Source organism: Meriones unguiculatus, chromosome 6, assembly GCF_030254825.1.
Source record: "Meriones unguiculatus strain TT.TT164.6M chromosome 6, Bangor_MerUng_6.1, whole genome shotgun sequence".
NCBI classification, from domain to species: domain Eukaryota; kingdom Metazoa; phylum Chordata; class Mammalia; order Rodentia; family Muridae; genus Meriones; species Meriones unguiculatus.
Genome location: NC_083354.1, coordinates 31,528,362 through 31,546,226, shown reverse-complemented (window position 1 = coordinate 31,546,226; position 17,865 = coordinate 31,528,362). Strand labels below are relative to the sequence as shown.

General features: G+C 44.3%; 2 protein-coding genes and 1 long non-coding RNA gene across 14 annotated transcripts in view; 2 read left to right on the top strand and 1 right to left on the bottom strand.

Moving 5' to 3' along the window:
• The first annotated feature begins 1,560 nt into the window (after window positions 1-1,560).
• Window positions 1,561-4,176, top strand: Ss18l2 (SS18 like 2). Its single transcript, XM_021647400.2, has 3 exons — window positions 1,561-1,719; window positions 1,826-1,902; window positions 3,787-4,176. Exons 1-3 carry the CDS (start codon window positions 1,651-1,653, stop codon window positions 3,872-3,874), a joined length of 234 nt encoding a protein of 77 aa, XP_021503075.1. The 5' UTR covers window positions 1,561-1,650; the 3' UTR covers window positions 3,875-4,176.
• On the bottom strand, window positions 3,800-6,728 carry LOC132654623 (uncharacterized). Its single transcript, XR_009592271.1, has 2 exons — window positions 6,161-6,728; window positions 3,800-4,734 (listed from the first exon to the last, which is right to left on the bottom strand). It is a non-coding gene; the product is annotated as an uncharacterized LOC132654623 (long non-coding RNA).
• The window catches only part of Nktr (natural killer cell triggering receptor), a 37,755-nt gene continuing 26,440 nt past the window's right edge, over window positions 6,551-17,865 (top strand). For 8 of the 12 annotated variants that reach the window (XM_021647396.2, XM_021647395.2, XM_060385032.1 and 5 more), the window contains exons 1-5: window positions 6,551-6,675; window positions 6,791-6,883; window positions 15,126-15,200; window positions 15,917-16,024; window positions 16,932-16,976. In XM_021647396.2, coding sequence (XP_021503071.1) covers window positions 6,826-6,883; window positions 15,126-15,200; window positions 15,917-16,024; window positions 16,932-16,976 — 286 coding nt within the window. In that variant the 5' untranslated portion in view covers window positions 6,551-6,675; window positions 6,791-6,825. The other 4 variants (XM_060385030.1, XM_060385029.1, XM_021647387.2 and 1 more) reach the window with 3 other exon arrangements.

The following is a 17,865-nucleotide window of genomic DNA, read 5'->3' as shown; positions in this document are numbered from 1 at the left end:
TTTAAACAAATCAGTAAGGCTAGAGAATGGCTCGGAGGTTTAGAGTGCTTGTTACTCTTGCAGAGGACCTGGATTGACTCCCTGGGTTCACACAGTGACTCTCAACTATCTGTAACTCCAGAAGGGTTTGACAGCCTCTCCTGACATCCACAGACATCAGACAGACACGAGCTGCAATGCATTTCTGCAGACCAAACAGTCATACACATAAATAAATCTAAAATAAATGTTTAAAAAGAGCAAAAGTAGAAAACTCCAGGTCGGGGCGTGGCTCCTGTGGTAGCATGTTTATGAAGTGTGCATGCATGAAGCCATGGCCTCTGTCCCCAGCACCATAGCCATATCTGTAGACAGACAGGAGAATTAAAAGTGCAAGAACATCCTTTGTGAGACACTCTCTTAAAACTGAAGTAAACCAACAAAATAAGGTCTTCTCACGTGTGGTGGAGCCTTGGAATGTCAGTGTTTGGGATGTGATTTAGACGGAATGTTTCTTCAGCTTCTACCTGGCACACCTGATGAGGCTCAGGCACTACTGCAGAATGCAATGGGAACTGGGTGAGGTGTGCCACCCCCGCAGTCGCTGGCCCCTCATGACCACTGTCACCTTCAGGGCTTTCCATGCCTCTTCATCTCTCCACCCCCATAATCTCCACAGACACCTTCCTGTTAAAATCATTCCTCCGCTCTGAGGGCAGAGCGGTGCCAAGACGTCTCCAGCTGCTCTTCATGGCTCCGCTTCTGCCCATCCTGTCCTCTATAGAATCTCTGGGAGAGTCCTGTCGTGGAGGCCTGATGCGGGAACTTGAGAAGCAAGGAGCTCTGAGTCCTGACTCCACTCAGGGAAGTCATCCCAACTTCTCTTATTGGATTCCCAAGCTGGGAAATGAGGAAGCTGCTGCTTTATATGCCTGAAAGTGGCAGGCATACCTGCTGCAGGGCATGGGGTGGGGGAGACCAAAAAACTCCAGGGAGTCCTCAGGATTCCCCCTTAAATGAAGTTCTAAAGTTGGCCAAGAGGACTCGGGAAAACGCATCAATGGAGAAAATAGTACTTTATATGGGTGTCAACAAACAATGCGATTTCGTAACAATTTTTACTCATGTGTGTTCAATCTCCTGGAGCTGAAATTACAGGTGGTTGTTTATGTAGGTCTGGGATCCAGTCCTCTGCAAGAGCAGGCACGGTTCTTGACCACTAGCACCCCTGGTATGCATTTTCTTATTCCCCAGAGAGAATCTAGGCCCGTTCAAGTATCTTGAGGATAAGAGAAAAGCTAATATTAGTGCTTTCCGGTTTGATCTGGCTGGAGGCAACGCCCTCAGCGCTTGGGGACGGAATTAGAGCGCTTGGGGACAGGGACCTAGGCTGAAGGAGAGGATGCTAAGCCCTTGGCCATCAATCATCAGCCAAGTCCCGCCCCCAGAGCAGCGTCCCAGACTGCGCAAGAGCAAGCCTGCGTGTGCTGGCGCACCCAACCCCAGGCGACGCCCCGCCCCGCCCCGCCCCGCCCAATCAGCGTCGAGTCTCTTGGGCTCCCCTCCCTCTGGCCCTCCCACACGCAGAGGGCGGGGCGCACGCGGCGCAGGTTGCGTCAGCAGCGCGCGACCCGGCTGCTCCCACCTCGGGACTCGGAGTTTCCTCGCAGCATGTCTGTCATCTTCGCTCCTGACTGGCTACGCGGCAAGGCCAAGGTCAACCAGGAGACTATACAGCGGGTGAGTGTCCCCGAGAGCGGGACCTGGTGTGGGGGCAGCCTGGGGGCCGGGAGAGGAGGGGACCCGGACCGACCGGCGCCCCGCGCTTCCCCTCGCCACCTTTCAGCTGCTGGAGGAGAACGACCAGCTCATCCGCTGTATCGTGGAGTACCAGAACAAGGGCCGCGCGAACGAGTGCGTCCAGTAAGTGGGGACGGGCGGCAGCCCTGGGTCATGGATCGGTGAGAAAAGGGAGGCGCGGAAGAGGTTAACTTAGCCTGCATGCCGGTAACCGAGCCCTTAGCTGGCCCTGGCGGGAGGATGGCCAGCTACGATTGCATAGCAGGACTCTCCTACCTCCCACCTCCGCCTTCTAAAGTTTATTTACTTATTGCTCAGGACAACATAGTTTATGGTGGAACCTGGAGTTCAGGGTTTCACATAAAGACCTTGTCAACTGATGACAGAGGGAAGCATCCGAAAGCGAGGCTAAGATAAGAGCTGTGGCCTCCTGATTCGTGGATGTCACTTCATCCCAGTAAGTAAGGCAGGCCATTCGGTTACCTCACAGTCGGATTTCTGCGAGGTTAATTCTGCAAGGTTAATTCAGGGTGGAACTAATGTGCTCTCTATCAGATATCAGAATGGGACGAAACAGTCTGAGGCCCCTTCCTAAGAACTAGGCCCCACTTCTTTTAGAAAAATGTTTTATCATTACTTAAATACTTAAAAGTGCCATACTATTTTGCCTCCTAAAAGTCACCCACAATCCTTCTCCAAGTTCCTTAATGGAATAGCAGAATTACTATTTTGAGTTACTTACATTTGACTCCAGCATTTGGTGGTTTGCTTTTTTACAGTTTAAACATTTTCTTATTTTTAGAAAATGATTGCAGCATAATCTCTTTGGCACACTGACTCTTGTGGAAAGATAGGAAAGTCCTAGAAATCTTTTTTTTTTTTTTAATATTGTAGAAGTTGTATTTCTCAAGTCTGATGCTGAATGGCAAGCAACTGACAATTGTCATGTGTTCACCCTGATCATAGGATTCCCCATTCTCTCTCTCTTGTCCTCCTTTTGGACAAGGTTTTTCTATGTAGCCCTGACTGTCCGGGAACTTAACTTGATCTGTAGACTGGTCTTGACTTTGAACTCAGAAATCCACCTGCCTCTGCCTCCCATGTGCCAGTGCTAATGGCGTGTGCCACCACGGCCAGCAGTGGTGCTATAGACTGGGAGGTGGCGTGTGATGTTCTGGGGACTGAGAAGCACAGAAGATTCTTACTCTCCTGTGGAGCTGACAAATTCTAGACTCTAGGATCCAGGGGAAGAAATGAATAGACATGCCATGATATGTGCTTTGAACAGGAGAAAGTCAGGGGCATGGTAGAGGGCTTAACTGTCATGCACAGGAAGCCCTGGGTTCAGTTCTAGTGAGGTAGAGACCAGGCAGAGTGCGTGGAAGGCAGGATGCAGGGTATCTCTAGTAAGGTGAGACCAAGTGGAAGCCTGATCTTCAGAAACCAGTGAGGCAGCATAAAGGTGCTGGCCATCCTCAGGCCACATCCAGGAGGCCCCAGAGGGAAGCCACAGGAGAGGAGAACAGACCCCGTCATATATGACCAGTCACATAAGACATAGGAACGATGGCATTTTAAGAGTTTTAGAACAGTTAAGAGAGGGTCTTGCTGTTCTGTGTTAACTCTAGCTCGGTAGCATAAAGCAGGGCTGCAAAGTAGATCATGGGAGTACGGACACTGTGTTGTTTTTATCCAAGCAAAAGAGTCATAGTTGCTTGGCCTGGAGTAGATGTGGGAGGGGCAAACGAGAATGGGTGAGAGTCTACGTTAAAAAGGAGGTTGGCAAAGCCAAGTGGAGCACTTGGGAAGGCAGAGGGAGGTGGATCTCTGAGTTTGAAGACAGCCAAGGCTATACAGGAAGACCCTGTCTCAAAAAATAAATAAATAAAAAGGTTGGTGATGTGTGTCATTCAGTTTGGGAAAAACCATTCCACCTCAGTGGGTAGGTTCTCTTCTAGCTTGCATGGTGCATAAAACAAGCTTCTGATTTCCGTTTTTCATCCATAGGTACCAGCATGTGTTACATAGAAATCTCATTTATTTAGCGACCATCGCAGATGCCAATGCAAACAGTCTCACAACGGCAGTGGAATGATCTCGCAGGAAGCTGATAGGAGACGTGACTGAATGGAACCCATCTCCTATGAAACAGACACAGAATTATTAGCAACCAAGCTGCTTAGAACATGGGCAAAAAGTCTGTGATTCAGTTTAGACTGTGAAGAAAGCTGCTTCTAACTCCACTATATTCTTCGTGTAAATATTTTAGTAATAAGCAGGGCCCACAGTAAACACTGTGACAACAGTGCCACTATCACTGTCAACAAAATCAGTAGTGCTTCTTAATTATCTGATAACATAATAATAATAAATGATGTGCACTTGAGTATCCCAAAATGTCTCTTTGTTGATGTATCCCACATCAATTAATGCCATCTTCACACAGCCCAATTTTCTCCTCTTTCCTCTCAGGGAGAGGCAGGTATCTCTGCTTGAGGCTGGATTACACATTGAAAAGAAGCAAAGGGTGCATTCAGAACTGAGGCAAAATAAGAAAAAGATGTCTAATAACCAACACCAGACACACCTGGGAGGTGGGGCCAGGAGACAGGTCAGCCTGGGCCATGTGACACCCCGAAAAAGAGAAATGTTTTTGTTAGCATATACATACTAGGTTTAACAATGACATTTTTATACATGTATACAGTATGTTTTGCTCATATTCGCCCCTATTATTCTCTCTTGTCCCCTTCCTACTTGAAAGCTTGATATAAAACATGGATGCAATTTAAAGATATTTTGCATGTAGTTTTTACCCCTCATCAAGGAAACTCGCCTTGCAATAAACAGATTAGTAGAGAAAACCACAGCTAATCAAATTGCAGAGTTGGAGAGACCAGCTACAACCGACACATGTACAAAAAACTCCCATAGCCAAGGTCTGGGGACCATTTCCTGGAGAGGGGACAGAAAGATCAGAGCCACAGGGTCAGGGGAGTTTGCGGTCAGATTTTATCTTCTAGTAAAACCAGGCCCTACACCTAAATCTCTCCAACATGCCTGCTTAAACAAGCTGAGCAATAACAACATGCCAAGCTGGAGTCTTCAACTCTACACGAAGAACCATGAGCAACCATGCTGAGAGGGAGAAATGGTCTCCCAGGACAGACCTCACCAACTGGTCATCTAATGCCTCATGGTCAGCCATAAAAACATACAAGTAACACACATACCGAGCAGGGTGTATTCAACGATATTATGTATATACACGAACATACATATAGCACTAGAACAAAAGGGGTTTATGGGAAGGTCTGAAGGGAGGAAAAGGAAGTGGAATAGGGAATGATTATATTACCCACAAAATAAAAGTAGTTTTTAAAAACTAACAAAAATATTATAAAACTCCTACAAATAACATTTTATTATTTAAAATAATAACATTATTTAAAATTTTTAAAAATAAAAATGAGCAGAAAACAGTCAAAAGCAATGAAAAGCCAGGGCCAAGATTGTGAGAAGATATTTGCCATCTTTTATGACAAGAGTTACACTCAACATACATATATCTTCCTAACGAAGTATTTGTGTCCTTAACTCTTCACATTTCTTAGGCCAGGGGCTGGATTTAAAAGGTGAACAAAATCCTGAAAGTGCCAGTTGACAAAAGAGGTAGGGAGAATGTCTAGGACAGAACAGGGCTATCCCGCTGACGCTGCAGGGGGTGGGAACCGACCCTCCAAACCTACCAGGTTTGTTTTTAATGTATTAGTTATTTATTTTTAAAATTTAGCTGTATATGTCTTCATGAACTCATGTACACCATGTCTGCGTCTGGGAAGGTTAGAGGGCTACACTGCAATGTAGATCTGAAGTTACATGGGTGGCTTGTGAGCCACCCGGTGTGGGTGCCGCCAACAACCCAGGTCTTCTGCAGAAGTAGGCACTCTTGTAAATAAATACATGGTCTCTCTACAGAGCCTGTCCTGTCCTGGAAGCGCTCTGTGGACCAGCCTCACCTCTAACTCACTGAGCTCTGCCTGCCCTTGACTGGGCAGAAGGCAGTGCGCAGACCAGGCTGACGGCAGACCGGCCTCTGCTTCCAGAGCGCTGAGCTTAAGAGGTGTTATCCCTCAGACGTTTTTTCCTAGAATTTTAGTCTGAGTGTTTTGCCTGCCTGGTCTAACCATGTGCAAGCCTGGTGACCACGATGGTGTGAGGAACGCGATGGAAACCCTGAAAGTGCAATGGTTATAAGCCACCAGGGCGGGGCCATCGCTCCGGCCTCCCGGCTGGGTTTCTTCAGACAAGGCCGCCCGTAGCCTCGGGCTGGTGCGAAGCTCAGGACGACCTTAATTCTGAATCTCCCGCCTTCACCCACCAAATGCTGGACTTGCAGTGTGGAACGCCGTGGTTGGGTTTCGCTTCGGGGTTTTGTTGCTGCGTGGTTTTGACAAAGTCCCAGCAATCCAGGCTCCTCCTGTCTCAGCCTGGCACGTCTAATGGGGCACACCTGGTTCCCGCGCGTCGGGGCAAGAGCGCGTCCGCGGTACAGAGTAGCCCGTGCCAACCCCGAGAGAGAACAGGCCAACACGCCACGCAGGCTCCGGAAGCCTGGCCTGCACACTGCCCGCAGTCACCGGCGGACAACGCGAAACCTCGCGATGCTGCGAGAGCCGTGACAGCTCGCAGACCTCTGCGCGCTCGGGATTGGACGCTGATTCCGGGGGGCGGGGCGCGGAGGGCCTCTCGCGATACTTGCTGCCGGTCTCGCGAGCTTTGGCGTGGCACCGGGCGGCTCGCGCTGCCGGAGGAGGCGGCGTTCCGTTGGTGACGTTGGGCTCCTGCGGCGCGGGCAGGGCGTTCTCCTGCGCTGACCCGGAGCTGTGCGGCCAGGTGAGAAGCTCCCGGGAGTGCGGCGGCCGGGGCGGGCGGGCGGCCTCCTGCCGGCCGCGCCCCTGCCGGGCGGCCCCGCCCCGGCCGCCCTCAGCGCCCTCCTCCTTGTCCGCAGCTCCCGCCGCCGCCGCCGCCGCCGCCGCCGCCGCGATGGGCGCACAGGACCGGCCGCAGTGCCACTTCGACATCGAGATCAACCGGGAGCCGGGTGAGCGGGGCCCGGCCTGCCGCGCGCGGGGCGGGTGGGGGAGCGGGCAGCCGCCGCCCCGGCCGGGCGGGTCCCAGTCCGGCCTCGCTGCTCCGCGCCGCGGGCTGGCCGCGGTCACGAGCCGGCCAACCGCCTCCCGACTTCCCCCGAGAGCCCTCGCCCGGAATTTCCGGACTCCCGGAGAAGTGGCCGAGGGGACGGAACGGCTAGTATACGTGCTGTGGCCCCGGACTTGCGACGTGGATGCGCTGCAGACGTGATGTCTTAGGAATTCCACGGTGCTGAGCCGTTCACAGACACAGATTTCGGTGTATGCAGAGACGTAGACACACACACGCAAGCAGCATAAAACTATGCACGTGATAAACGTGCGTTTCTTTTTTCGGAAGTACTTGTTTGAGGCGCAGAGTTGAAGTGACAGCATTTAGTTGGAGGTGTGGGGTGTGTGTCCACATTTTATGTTGTAGATTCTTAGGAGAGCTTGCCCTAGGCTGGAATTACATCAGCGACTGAAACGGAGCTGCCTCTCATGCCTACATCCCGTTGGAAGAAGACAGGAGATAAACGCAAGGGTCCAAACGTGTTCCCTCGAGTGCAGTGTTGGTGAGGTGATGAGAAAAGGCACTCTTGAGAAGGTGACGTTTAGGTAGATGGGAAACGGAATCATGCGGATGTTTTTGAGAACAGTGCTTGGTAGGTTCAGAGAGAACACTTGTGTTTTTGAGGGAAAGCGAAGAGCCGAGTGTTGCTGGAGTAGAGGGAAGAATTCCGACTGCATGCGAGAGGAAAACGTAACAGGGTTCTGAACAAAACAATGAAGTGTTTCCTAAAAATTTTGTTTTTCCCCATTCAACATTTAGACACTTACTGTATCTGCAGTTAATTCAGCACTTACCGAATTTATTCTGGAGATTTTTTCCACAGTTTTGTTTTTTTGTTTTTTTTTTCCCCACCTAAAGTATGGTCGTACTCAGCAAAATTGGATAATTAGAAATGTAACAAGTACAGTGTTTTCCTAGAATGACCAATGCCCTGGCTTTGCTCCCCAACACCGCAGGTACCAAGCTTGAAAAGAAAGAATTTAACATGGCTACACAATCTTTGCTTAATGTCTTTTTGTTGTTGTTCTAGTTTTAACTTTTCTTTCTTTCTTTCTTTCTTTCTTTCTTTCTTTCTTTCTCAGGGTTTCTCTGTGTAGACTTGTCTCTCTCTCCTCACTTTGTAGACCAGGCTGGCCTCAAACTCACAGAGATCTGCCTGCCTCTGACCCCCCTATCCCTGGGATCGCAGGCATGCAACACTGCACCCAACTTTTTTTTTTTTTTTTTTTAAGACAGGGTTTTTCTGTGTAGACCAGGCTGGCCTTGAACTTACAGAGATCCAAGTGCCTCTGCCTCCATGTGCTGGGATTAAAGGTGTGCACCACCAATGCACAGCTGATTTTTTTGCTCTTAAAACCAAACCCCTATTGTCTGGAGCATGAATTAACTGCTGAAAAATAATGAAGAATTAATAATTAGCCAGGAATATAGTTCAGTGGGAGAATGCTTGCCTTATGTATTTAAGGCTCCAACTTCAATTCCCCACACCACAGATAAAAGTATCTGATTTACTTTGATAAGCAGAGGTGATACAGAATTTAGATGTTCTGATAAGAAGTGAATACAGCATAGTTTGTTTCTCAGTTACCATCAGTACAAATGCAAGACAGATTAAGTTTTGAATTATAAAACTATTGAATGGATACAAATACAGATTAAAAAGGGGAAAAGCTTTATATTGTATGATAGGTTTTCTTGGATAAATCCAGTAAATTGTTCATATCAGAAATAATTCTGTGATTTTGTTGTTGTAAAGGTTCTTAGGGAAAATTCTAATTTCTTTGATAGATATAGGATTATTCCTTCATGTGTCTGTTACTTGATTGGTGGAGGATTGATAGTTTGTGACTTTTAAGAAACTGATGCACTTATCTCACTTGTCAAATTTGTGTGCCTCGGCATTTCCCAGGCTATAGTGACAATTGCACTTTCACTCCTGATTGGGAGTGTGTTGTTAAGCTGCAGTAACACTGGTCTGACCTGGGTGAGCAGGGCCTAAAAGTGGGGTGGACTAAAGTCTTACGCAAGTCTTTATTGAGAGCATCAGACAGTTTATACTCCATTCCAGGTTGGTCTGATGCCTGTCACTGGCCCTTAAGATCTGGATACACCTATCTTTGTTGTGTAAACCTGCCTAAGACATAGCTGATTGGTTGAGTAAACAGCCTATACCTGGGTAGCAGAATGGGGTAGGCGTGGCTAAGGTTCCCAGGCTTTGGGGGTTTAAGGTTCATGGGAAACACTTGGGAAGAGAGGAAGGAGGACTCCATGAGAGAAGAAACCTTGTTGTGAAGGGAGGAAGGACTCCAATAATGGCGTGAAAAGGCCCAGATAAAGATTAAAAGCAAATATGTAAAAGATTATGGATGGTTAAAAAGGATGCATTGGATGCGGGCTGGGAGATGGATGGGGAGGTGATTCAGACACTGTAGATAGGAATATCTGCCCGGCCCAAGGTCAATAAGGCAGTTATCAAATGTAACAGGTGTCTGTGTCTTATTATTTGTGATAGCAGGTTAGATAATACCGCCATGATAATTTTAGGGCAAATAATAAACATTACATAGCCCAACATCCATTTTACTTTTAATTTACGACAATACTCAGAGTTAAGAAAAATCACCTGAATAAAGTCACAGGACGAGCCACACATGGAAAACATTTCTTTTCATAGACAACACAGCCAGTGGTAATAAGCTAATGTGCACCCTGTCTACCTGGGAGAGCCAGAAAGCACATTCCAAGAACAAGGCCATGATTTTGAATAACTCAGGTCACGAGACTCTTGTTTTCTTGGAGTCTTCTCACAAGCACTCAAAACTCGCTCCGTGTTTGGACAATGTACGCCTGTTGTCTTTTTTTTCCTCTTAGTTAATCTACCTAGAGGCTTAAAAGCTTCAATATTCAAGAACTAGATTTTAGTGTCACTGAATATTTTCTGTCCTCTTTTCAGTTTTAGCAATTTTAATCAACTTTATCAGTTCTTTTTTTATCATTTCTTTTTAATGCTTGCTTTGCTTTTATTTTTTCTAGTTCTTATTTATTTATTTGTTTGGTTGGTTTTGGTTTTTCGAGATGGGGTTTCTCTGTGTAGCCTTGGCTGTCCTGGACTCACTTTGTAGACCAGGCTGACCAGGAACTCACAGCGATCCACCTGCCTCTGCCTCCCAGAGTGCTGGAATTACAGGCATGTGCCACCACACCTGCCGCTTTAATTTTTTTTTTTTAATGTGTTTTGGCTGTGTGAAGAAGTTGGGTCTCCTGGAACTGGAGTTAGAGACGGTTGTGAACCACCATGTGGGTGCAGGGAATTGAACGCAGAAGAGCAGTCAGTGCTGTTAAGCACCAAGCCATCTCTCCGGCTCTCTTTTCTAGTTTCTTAATGTAGAAGCTTCAGTTGTTGCTGACTTGATTCCTTTTCTAATATAAAGAATTAATTATATATATAGGAAGTATAGATGTATCCTATAAATTTTGATGTTCCTCAGTTTCTTTCAGCTCAAAATATTTAATTTTCTCTGAGACTGTCTTTAATTCATGACTTTAGAAGTATTTTGATTTCTAAGTACAGATTAGACATTTTTCATCCAGAATGCTTGAAATAAAAAGAAAAAAATTCAGAATTCAGGTTTTACTTTGAAATTTGGGAACCTTTACATATATAAAGTAAGATGTTTTTGGGGAAAATTGTTTCATATATATGATGTACACATGGCCTGAAGGTAGTTTCATATTGGTAGCTTTGTGTGTGTGTGTTGTGACTGCTACTACATTAGGTAGAACTTTTTCACTTGTGGCATCCTGGGGCACTCAAAAGGTATTAGGATTTGGGCCTTTTTGGATAGAGATGCTCAGCCTTTCTTCCCACCTCCTTTTTTGAGACAAGGTCTTTCCATGTAGTTCTGGCTGTCCAGCAACTCAACCAGGCTGGCCTTAAAGTCACAGAGCCTTTTTCTCTGCCTCCAAAGTGCTGGGGGCTGGAAAAATGGCTCAGAGGATAGAGTATTGGCTGTTCTTCCAAAGATCCTGAGTTTAATTCCCAACAACTACATGGTGGTTCATGACCATCTATAGTGAGATCTGGTCCCCTCCTCAGGTACACAGGCAGAATGCTGTATAAAGAAAAAAAAGGTATATGCCACCAGGTCCAGTTTATATCAGAATTTAAAATGAAGTTATTTATAGCTAACAAATGACTTTTTTTTCTTCTGACCACCTCTTGTCATTTATGTTTAACTATATTAAACATAATTATTTCTGTGTTTGGTATGCTATTTTGTTGTGAGACTAGGTCTCACTGTTTTCTAGGATGGCCTTAAATTTCTCAAGGCCAGTGTGTTCTCTTTGCACACATTTTTATTTGGATGAAGTTGAAGGGTGTTTGCATCTTGACTCTCCTTTGAAACACTTTGGTGTGCATTTGTAAGTATAGGAGTATTCTTCTGACAGGTGTGGTAGCTTGTGTCCTAGCACTCACACGGCTGAAGAAGGATCAGAGTTCAGGTTCAGCAGCTCCAGTCAGTGAGGCTTTGTGCATGCTGGTGTAGCACTGTCCCATGTAAGTGACAGTCCTAGCCCCAGGGTGGTTAGTAAAGGGTTTTGTGTGTCCAAGAGACATATCATAAATCCTTGGCAGCTTATTAAAATGCATAAAAATGGGGATGAGATCCACAAACTACTAATTGAAATATGTCCTTAGAAAACAATGTAAAGTATTTGATTGATTTATTTAGAGACAGGGTTTCTCTGTGTAACAGACCCTGGCTGTCTTGGACTCTCTTTGTAGACCAGGCTGGCCTTGAACTCACAAGGTCCTCCTGCCTCTACCTCCCGAGTACTGGGACTAAAGGTGTGTACCACCACCCACCATGCCTGGCTTAAGCATTCAAAATTTTCATCAAGAAGTTAAGGGCTAATGCCAGGTACATGCCTGGATCTTCAGACCACAGGTCAAGACAGTAGTATGGTAGTTTCCTTACCTTCATATTTACTCTTTAAACTTGAGACTCACACTCAGGACAGATGTGTTGGATCAGATTTGTACTGAAAGAACGGGCTTACATCTCAGCCTTATTACTAAATTTAAATGATCTCTACCTTTTTTGTTGTTGTTGTTGTTCATGAGTTTAAGTAAGACTCCTATGTAATAGTTCCTATAGGATAAGGGTGTTGAAGGGAGCTATTAAACAAGATAACTTAAAGACATGAGTATGCTTTTCTATCATGGATTTAATGGGATGTATTAATAACTGAGCACAATTTAATAAGGCAGACTAGTCTTTGTAATAACACAATTAGATAACCAGCTAGGGAAACTGGTGGTGTTGGAGGAAAAGCTGTTTGGTACTCTGATTCACTCTTGTCCCAGCAGTGATTTGAAAAAGATATTTTTAAAAAGATTTATTTATTCATTATGTATACAGTGTTCTGTCTTCATTTACACCCGCATGCCAGAAGACACCAGTTCTCGTAGATAGTTGTGAGCCACCATGTGGTTGCTGGGAATTGAACTCAGGACCTCTGGAAGAACAGGCAGTGCTCTTAACCTCTGAGCCATCTCTCTAGCCCGAAAAAGATATTTTTAATTAAGTGTATTTCTTTAATGTGTATGGGTACATGCACATGGAGATCAGAGGATAAAAAGCAGGGGAGTGGGTTGTTCTTTGACCACATGGGTCCTGGAGATCAAACTCACATTGTTGAGACATCTCAACAGCCCCTCTTTTATTTTTCTTAAAATTTTGGCCTGGGCTGGAAGACTGTAAGTTTAAGTCCCTTCTGAGCTACAAATTGAGTTCAGGGCGAGTCTGAGCAACTTAAAGGAGACCACGCCTCGAAAAGATACAGAGGGCAGGGGTTGCGGGCTAGTCTTGAAGTCCAGTGAGTGAAGTTTGTGCCAGTTAAAATCAGTGACCTGTAAGGGAGAAACATCCTCTGTTACACAGAGCAACCCTGTCTCAGAAAACCAAACAGAAAGAAAGCGTACATTACTTTGGTCCTAAGAAGGCCCTAGGTTTTCTTTACTTTTCCTTTTCTTTTTTCTCTTCTGAGACAGGCTCTGTTCCTAGACCTGGTTGTCTGGAACTCTGCCTGGTCTTTAGCTCAGCCAAGATCCACCTGTCTTGCCTGTTGATTGCTGGGTGCTGGGATTAAAGGCGAGGTGATTGGGTCTGACCTTTTTTGCTTGTTTTGGCTTTTGGGACAGGGCTTCTCTGTGCAACAAGCCCTGGCCTTCCTGATAGCACTCTGTAGACAAGGCTGTCCTCAAAACTATAGAGATCCACCTGCTCCTGCCTCCTCTTCACAGGGATTAAAGGCGATCAAGCCCGTTTTCTGTCTTTATCCTGCAGGCAAACATTGTTCAGTGATTCCAAAGGTCTAAGTAGGTTGTAACTTGCAAAGCTTATGGTTATGAACTTGATGTCCATCCCAGCTGTTTCAGGCATTTGTGAGAATTAATGCACATATTGCTATGGCACTGGTGTCACATTGTTTCCAGTGTCATTGGTGTCCCTGAAACATTCTGATGTGTATGTACACGCATTCATCATTCATTACCTAAGGCTTTTTTTGTTTTCTTTCTCTGTCTTTTTCTTAAAAAAACAGCTACAGCTTTGAAATTGTTTTAAAATTTGACTTTGTTAGCGTTTATTTGAATGTTGACATAGGAGAGATTTCTCCCATGATGATCAATGATTATCCCACTCTTATTCATGACAGGTAGCTGTAGTGCGGGACACACTAGGATAGCTAGAGATATGTTACAACTATTAGTGATAACAGTACAGCTCAGTTTGTGTCTGCTCTGAACATGACAGGTTTGATCTACAGTTGGTTTTGATTTATCCTATCTCTTTAAGTAAAATGTCTATAAGGGAAAGAATTTTGCAGAATGAGGGAAGAAATGGGGTTAGGAGAGAATTGTAAACTAAAACTTTATTTCTTGGGGGCCAGTGACATGGCTCAGTGGGAAAAGGTGCTTGCTGTTGAGCCTGACCCTCTTGAGTTTGATCCCCAGAACCCACATAGTGGGAGGAGAAAATTCATTCTGTCCTCTGACTCAGTGTATGTTCTATAATACATGCAATGCCCCATCCATAAGTAAAAAGAAATGTAATAAGCTTTTAAATACACACACACACACACACACACACACACACACACAGATTCTTTCAGCAGGTCTGTACAGTCAGAATTCTTTATGATAATCCTAAAGTAAGATTTGCCCTCTTAGGAAGATCTCACTTTACTGACTTGAGGGCTAATGGAATGTGTGCTTGAGTATAGTGTCTTAAATGTCTGACTTTTCATTTATATATGCTAATTAACAAGTGTAACCCGTAAACAACAAATCAAAAGACTCTTGAAACCACAATTTGAGAGCTGTTTTCCAGGGAAAAGTGAGATCAGTCGCAGACTCGCTCCTTCTCATCGCTGTTACTGTAGGCAGCGTTGGTTCTTGTGCGCAGTCTGTCCTCCCTGGTTCTCAGGGATGGAACAGGAGCTTTGACAGTGAGTACAGTTTGGTGGGTGGCTCCTTGGAGAGCATGGAAGAGCTTTCCTTCTCAAACTGCTAGCCAGAGCAGACTGTGAGAGGAATGCACTCCTCACTGACAGGGTCTGACAGGTCACACAGTTGTTAATTAAGAATGCTTGGAGCTTGGGAGTGTGCGTACATGAGTGCTGGGTAAAAGTCTGATAGTTGTGTATTAAAAAGATCTAGTGTGCAAGAAAGCTGTGTTTAAAAACACTTCACATCTGGGGCTGGAGAGATGGCTCAGTGGTTAAGAGCACTGTCTGCTCTTCCAAAGGACCCAGGTTCAATTCCCAGCACCCACATGGCAGCTCACAATTGTCTGTACCGCCAATTCCAAGGGATATGACACCTTCACACTAAGGCACATAGGATAGAATAAAATTAAATAAATTATTAAAAAAAAACACTTCAGGTCCTACAGTTTTTGTGCTAGGGCCATGAGTTTTAACAGTAACAGTATGGTTGTTCATCTCCAGTACTGTGTGGAAAAGGAGGGAGAAAGAACTTAGTGTTGCTAGGTATCTCCCAGTTACGCTCTCCTAGGAATGTTGGTGTATTATCAACTTGCTCACAATTCCTTTTTTCCTCATATATTTTGTTTCAGTTGGTCGAATTATGTTTCAGCTCTTCTCAGACATATGTCCAAAAACATGCAAAAACTTCCTGTGCCTGTGCTCAGGTGAGTGAGTTTTCAATGTGTTTCCAATAAGAATGCCTGGCTACTTGTAGCTGTATCTACTTTAAAGCAGGGGGCCTTCATAAGAATCTAATTGCCTGTGACGGGAGTTTACAGCTAAAGTGTTATGGGGACTTCAGATGAAGTGAAGGGAAAATTCTTTTAGGAGGACAGGAAGAGAAAGGAGTAATCTTTAAATTGATAAGAATCTACTTTGTGTAATACAGTTTTTATGTATTAGTTTGTCAAATAACACGTTTTCAAATTTTGTCTCGGAAAAATGTTATCCAAATTTCAGTTCTAATTTAGCACCTGAAATTATAAAAAAAAAAATAAATAAACTTGCTTCTCATTATGTATCATTGTGTGTACCCTAGCCAAGCAGGAAAAAAAGTTATTGTTAAACATTAAAAATAGCAAACTTAATTTTTAAAACCTGTGTTTGAACCAGTTTCCTTGATTTCATTCTTCAGTGAAATAATCGTCTTCGTTCTTACCTCCTGTAGAATTGTTTCTGGATCAGTGAATACATTGCTTTGCATTATTTTTTTTTTTTTTGGTTTGTGCGTTATGTGTGTGTGCTGCACCGTGTCGTTTGTCCATTTCTTACATCTCTCATAGTGTCAGCACATGGGAGGGATTTGACCACAAATTAGCTGGTTGATTATTCCCATGGAAAGATGGGTTTGTAGCTAAACTTCTTTTTTTTTTTCCCCCAGGGGAGAAAGGCCTTGGGAAAACAACTGGGAAGAAGTTATGTTATAAAGGTTCTACATTCCACCGTGTGGTTAAAAACTTTATGATTCAGGGTGGGGACTTCAGTGAAGGTAGAGCTACAAGTTATATTCCTAATAAATCCATCCATCAGTTTTTAAAGAATCTCATTATTGCTTTTAACTGTAAATATGTCAGAGAATGATGAGAATGTTGTGTGTCCTCAGTGCATCATTGTTTGAACAGATGTTACAGATTTAGAATTTGTGAAAAAACACTGTGATGCTTTATTTTGTTTATGTGACTTATTTTAGTAACATTATCATTACCTGATAGATTACCTTCCAGTGAACACACAATACTGTCCATTTACATCTATTCCAGAAGTTTCTTTGTGTGACTTCTACTTGAAATAAATGGGTCATGAGGTCATTTTTTATGATAATATTTATCATAATTTAAAGATTAATTGAATGTACCTAGAATCGGGGGGGGGGCAGGTTGTAGCAATTAAAAGGCTCAAGAGTTCCTTCTGCATATAAAAGCCACCAAAAATAATTTACTGGGCTGAGAGTGTAGCTGAATGGTAGAACACTTGCTTGGCAAGTGCTAGGCCTTGGTGTCACTCTCAAGTACTGCAGTGATACTAGTGCTAATAATAGTAACAGCAGTGGATGTGATGCCATACACCTGTAGTGCCAACTCCTGGGAGGCAGAGGCCAGGAATTTTGAGTTTAAGGCACCTGACGTATAATAGGGAGACTGTGTCTTAATCCAAAGCAAATGGAGCTGGAAAGGTGCTCAGCAGGTGAAGGCACTCGTGACCACATCTGACCTCATTCAGTCCCTGGGACTTACATGTTGGAGGTAGACAACCAACTTCTGCCTGTTTTCTCCTGACCTCCACGTTCACACTGCTGCACACATGCATGCGTGTGTGAGCACACAACAGATGTTAGAAAGACAATGATTGCCGTGTGTTGAATATTTAAAATTTTCACTATGGCCCACTGTTTTCAGGTAATGGAAAAGGTGGAGAATCAATTTACGGTGGATACTTTAAAGGTAAGGCTTGTTTGTTGTTGTTGTTGTTGTTTCAGTTCTGATATAAAGCAAGTTTGGTCGAATACTTTTAATGAGAAGAGGTTTACTTGTAGTTCTCGGTTTGCATGAAACTAATGCTGCATGAAAATACTTTATTTGCATGACTGGGGATAAATTATCTTGTAATATGTAACTTTTAATTGACAAGATTAATTAAGGCTAACTTTAAGGTTAGACATGACTTTCAGCATGGAGGTTAGGCAACTATATACATGAAAACTCCTATCTTCCTGCCTAAAACTGTCAACATATTCTTTTGTTTATAGAGAATGTGGTCTTTTGCAAAATGAAAAGGTAAGAGAACGAAGCTCAGTAACACAAACTCCACTCTGCTCCCTGTGCCCTCCTAATAAATCCATGGACAGTCTGGTCAGGTTGTGCCTGGATTTCTGTATTGTTTGAAGACTTGGAAAATCTGTGATTCCATACATGCATCTGTGCCTTTGTTTCTTTACAATGGGTTATTAGTTCTACATCAGGGAAAAAGAATCTCTTGTGGTTTTCCCCCTAAACCAAGCAGTTTCTTTTGAATAAAAGTTGGTATTTTTTCTTTTCTCGAAGGTTTGTATGTTTTCTTTTGTGTACTAGAACTATGTATATGGTTGTATTTTATTCCTACAGTAGTAACATTTCATTAAGTCTAACGATTGCACTTCCCCAAAAAGCCTTAGAAAAGTCAGTTGCAGGGACTTAGAGTGGGCTCCAGCATTGCTGGGCTTGAGTGCCACCAAGCGTCAGTGTGTAATGCTCTTTTATATTTCTTTTGGGGGAAATGGATCACTACTATTTTTCAGAAGCCTGTCCCCAAGGTAATCATTTCTTTAAAGTTCTTTATTTCTGTTTGTTCTGA

Excerpts from the sequence above, each read along its gene's own strand:
- Ss18l2 (XM_021647400.2), top strand. The coding sequence starts at position 1,651 with ATGTCTGTCATCTTCGCTCCTGACTGGCTACGCGGCAAGGCCAAGGTC. Across the intron at positions 1,720-1,825 it reads ACCAGGAGACTATACAGCGG|CTGCTGGAGGAGAACGACCA; the intron begins GTGAGTGTCCCC and ends GCCACCTTTCAG. Across the intron at positions 1,903-3,786 it reads CGCGCGAACGAGTGCGTCCA|GTACCAGCATGTGTTACATA; the intron begins GTAAGTGGGGAC and ends TTTCATCCATAG.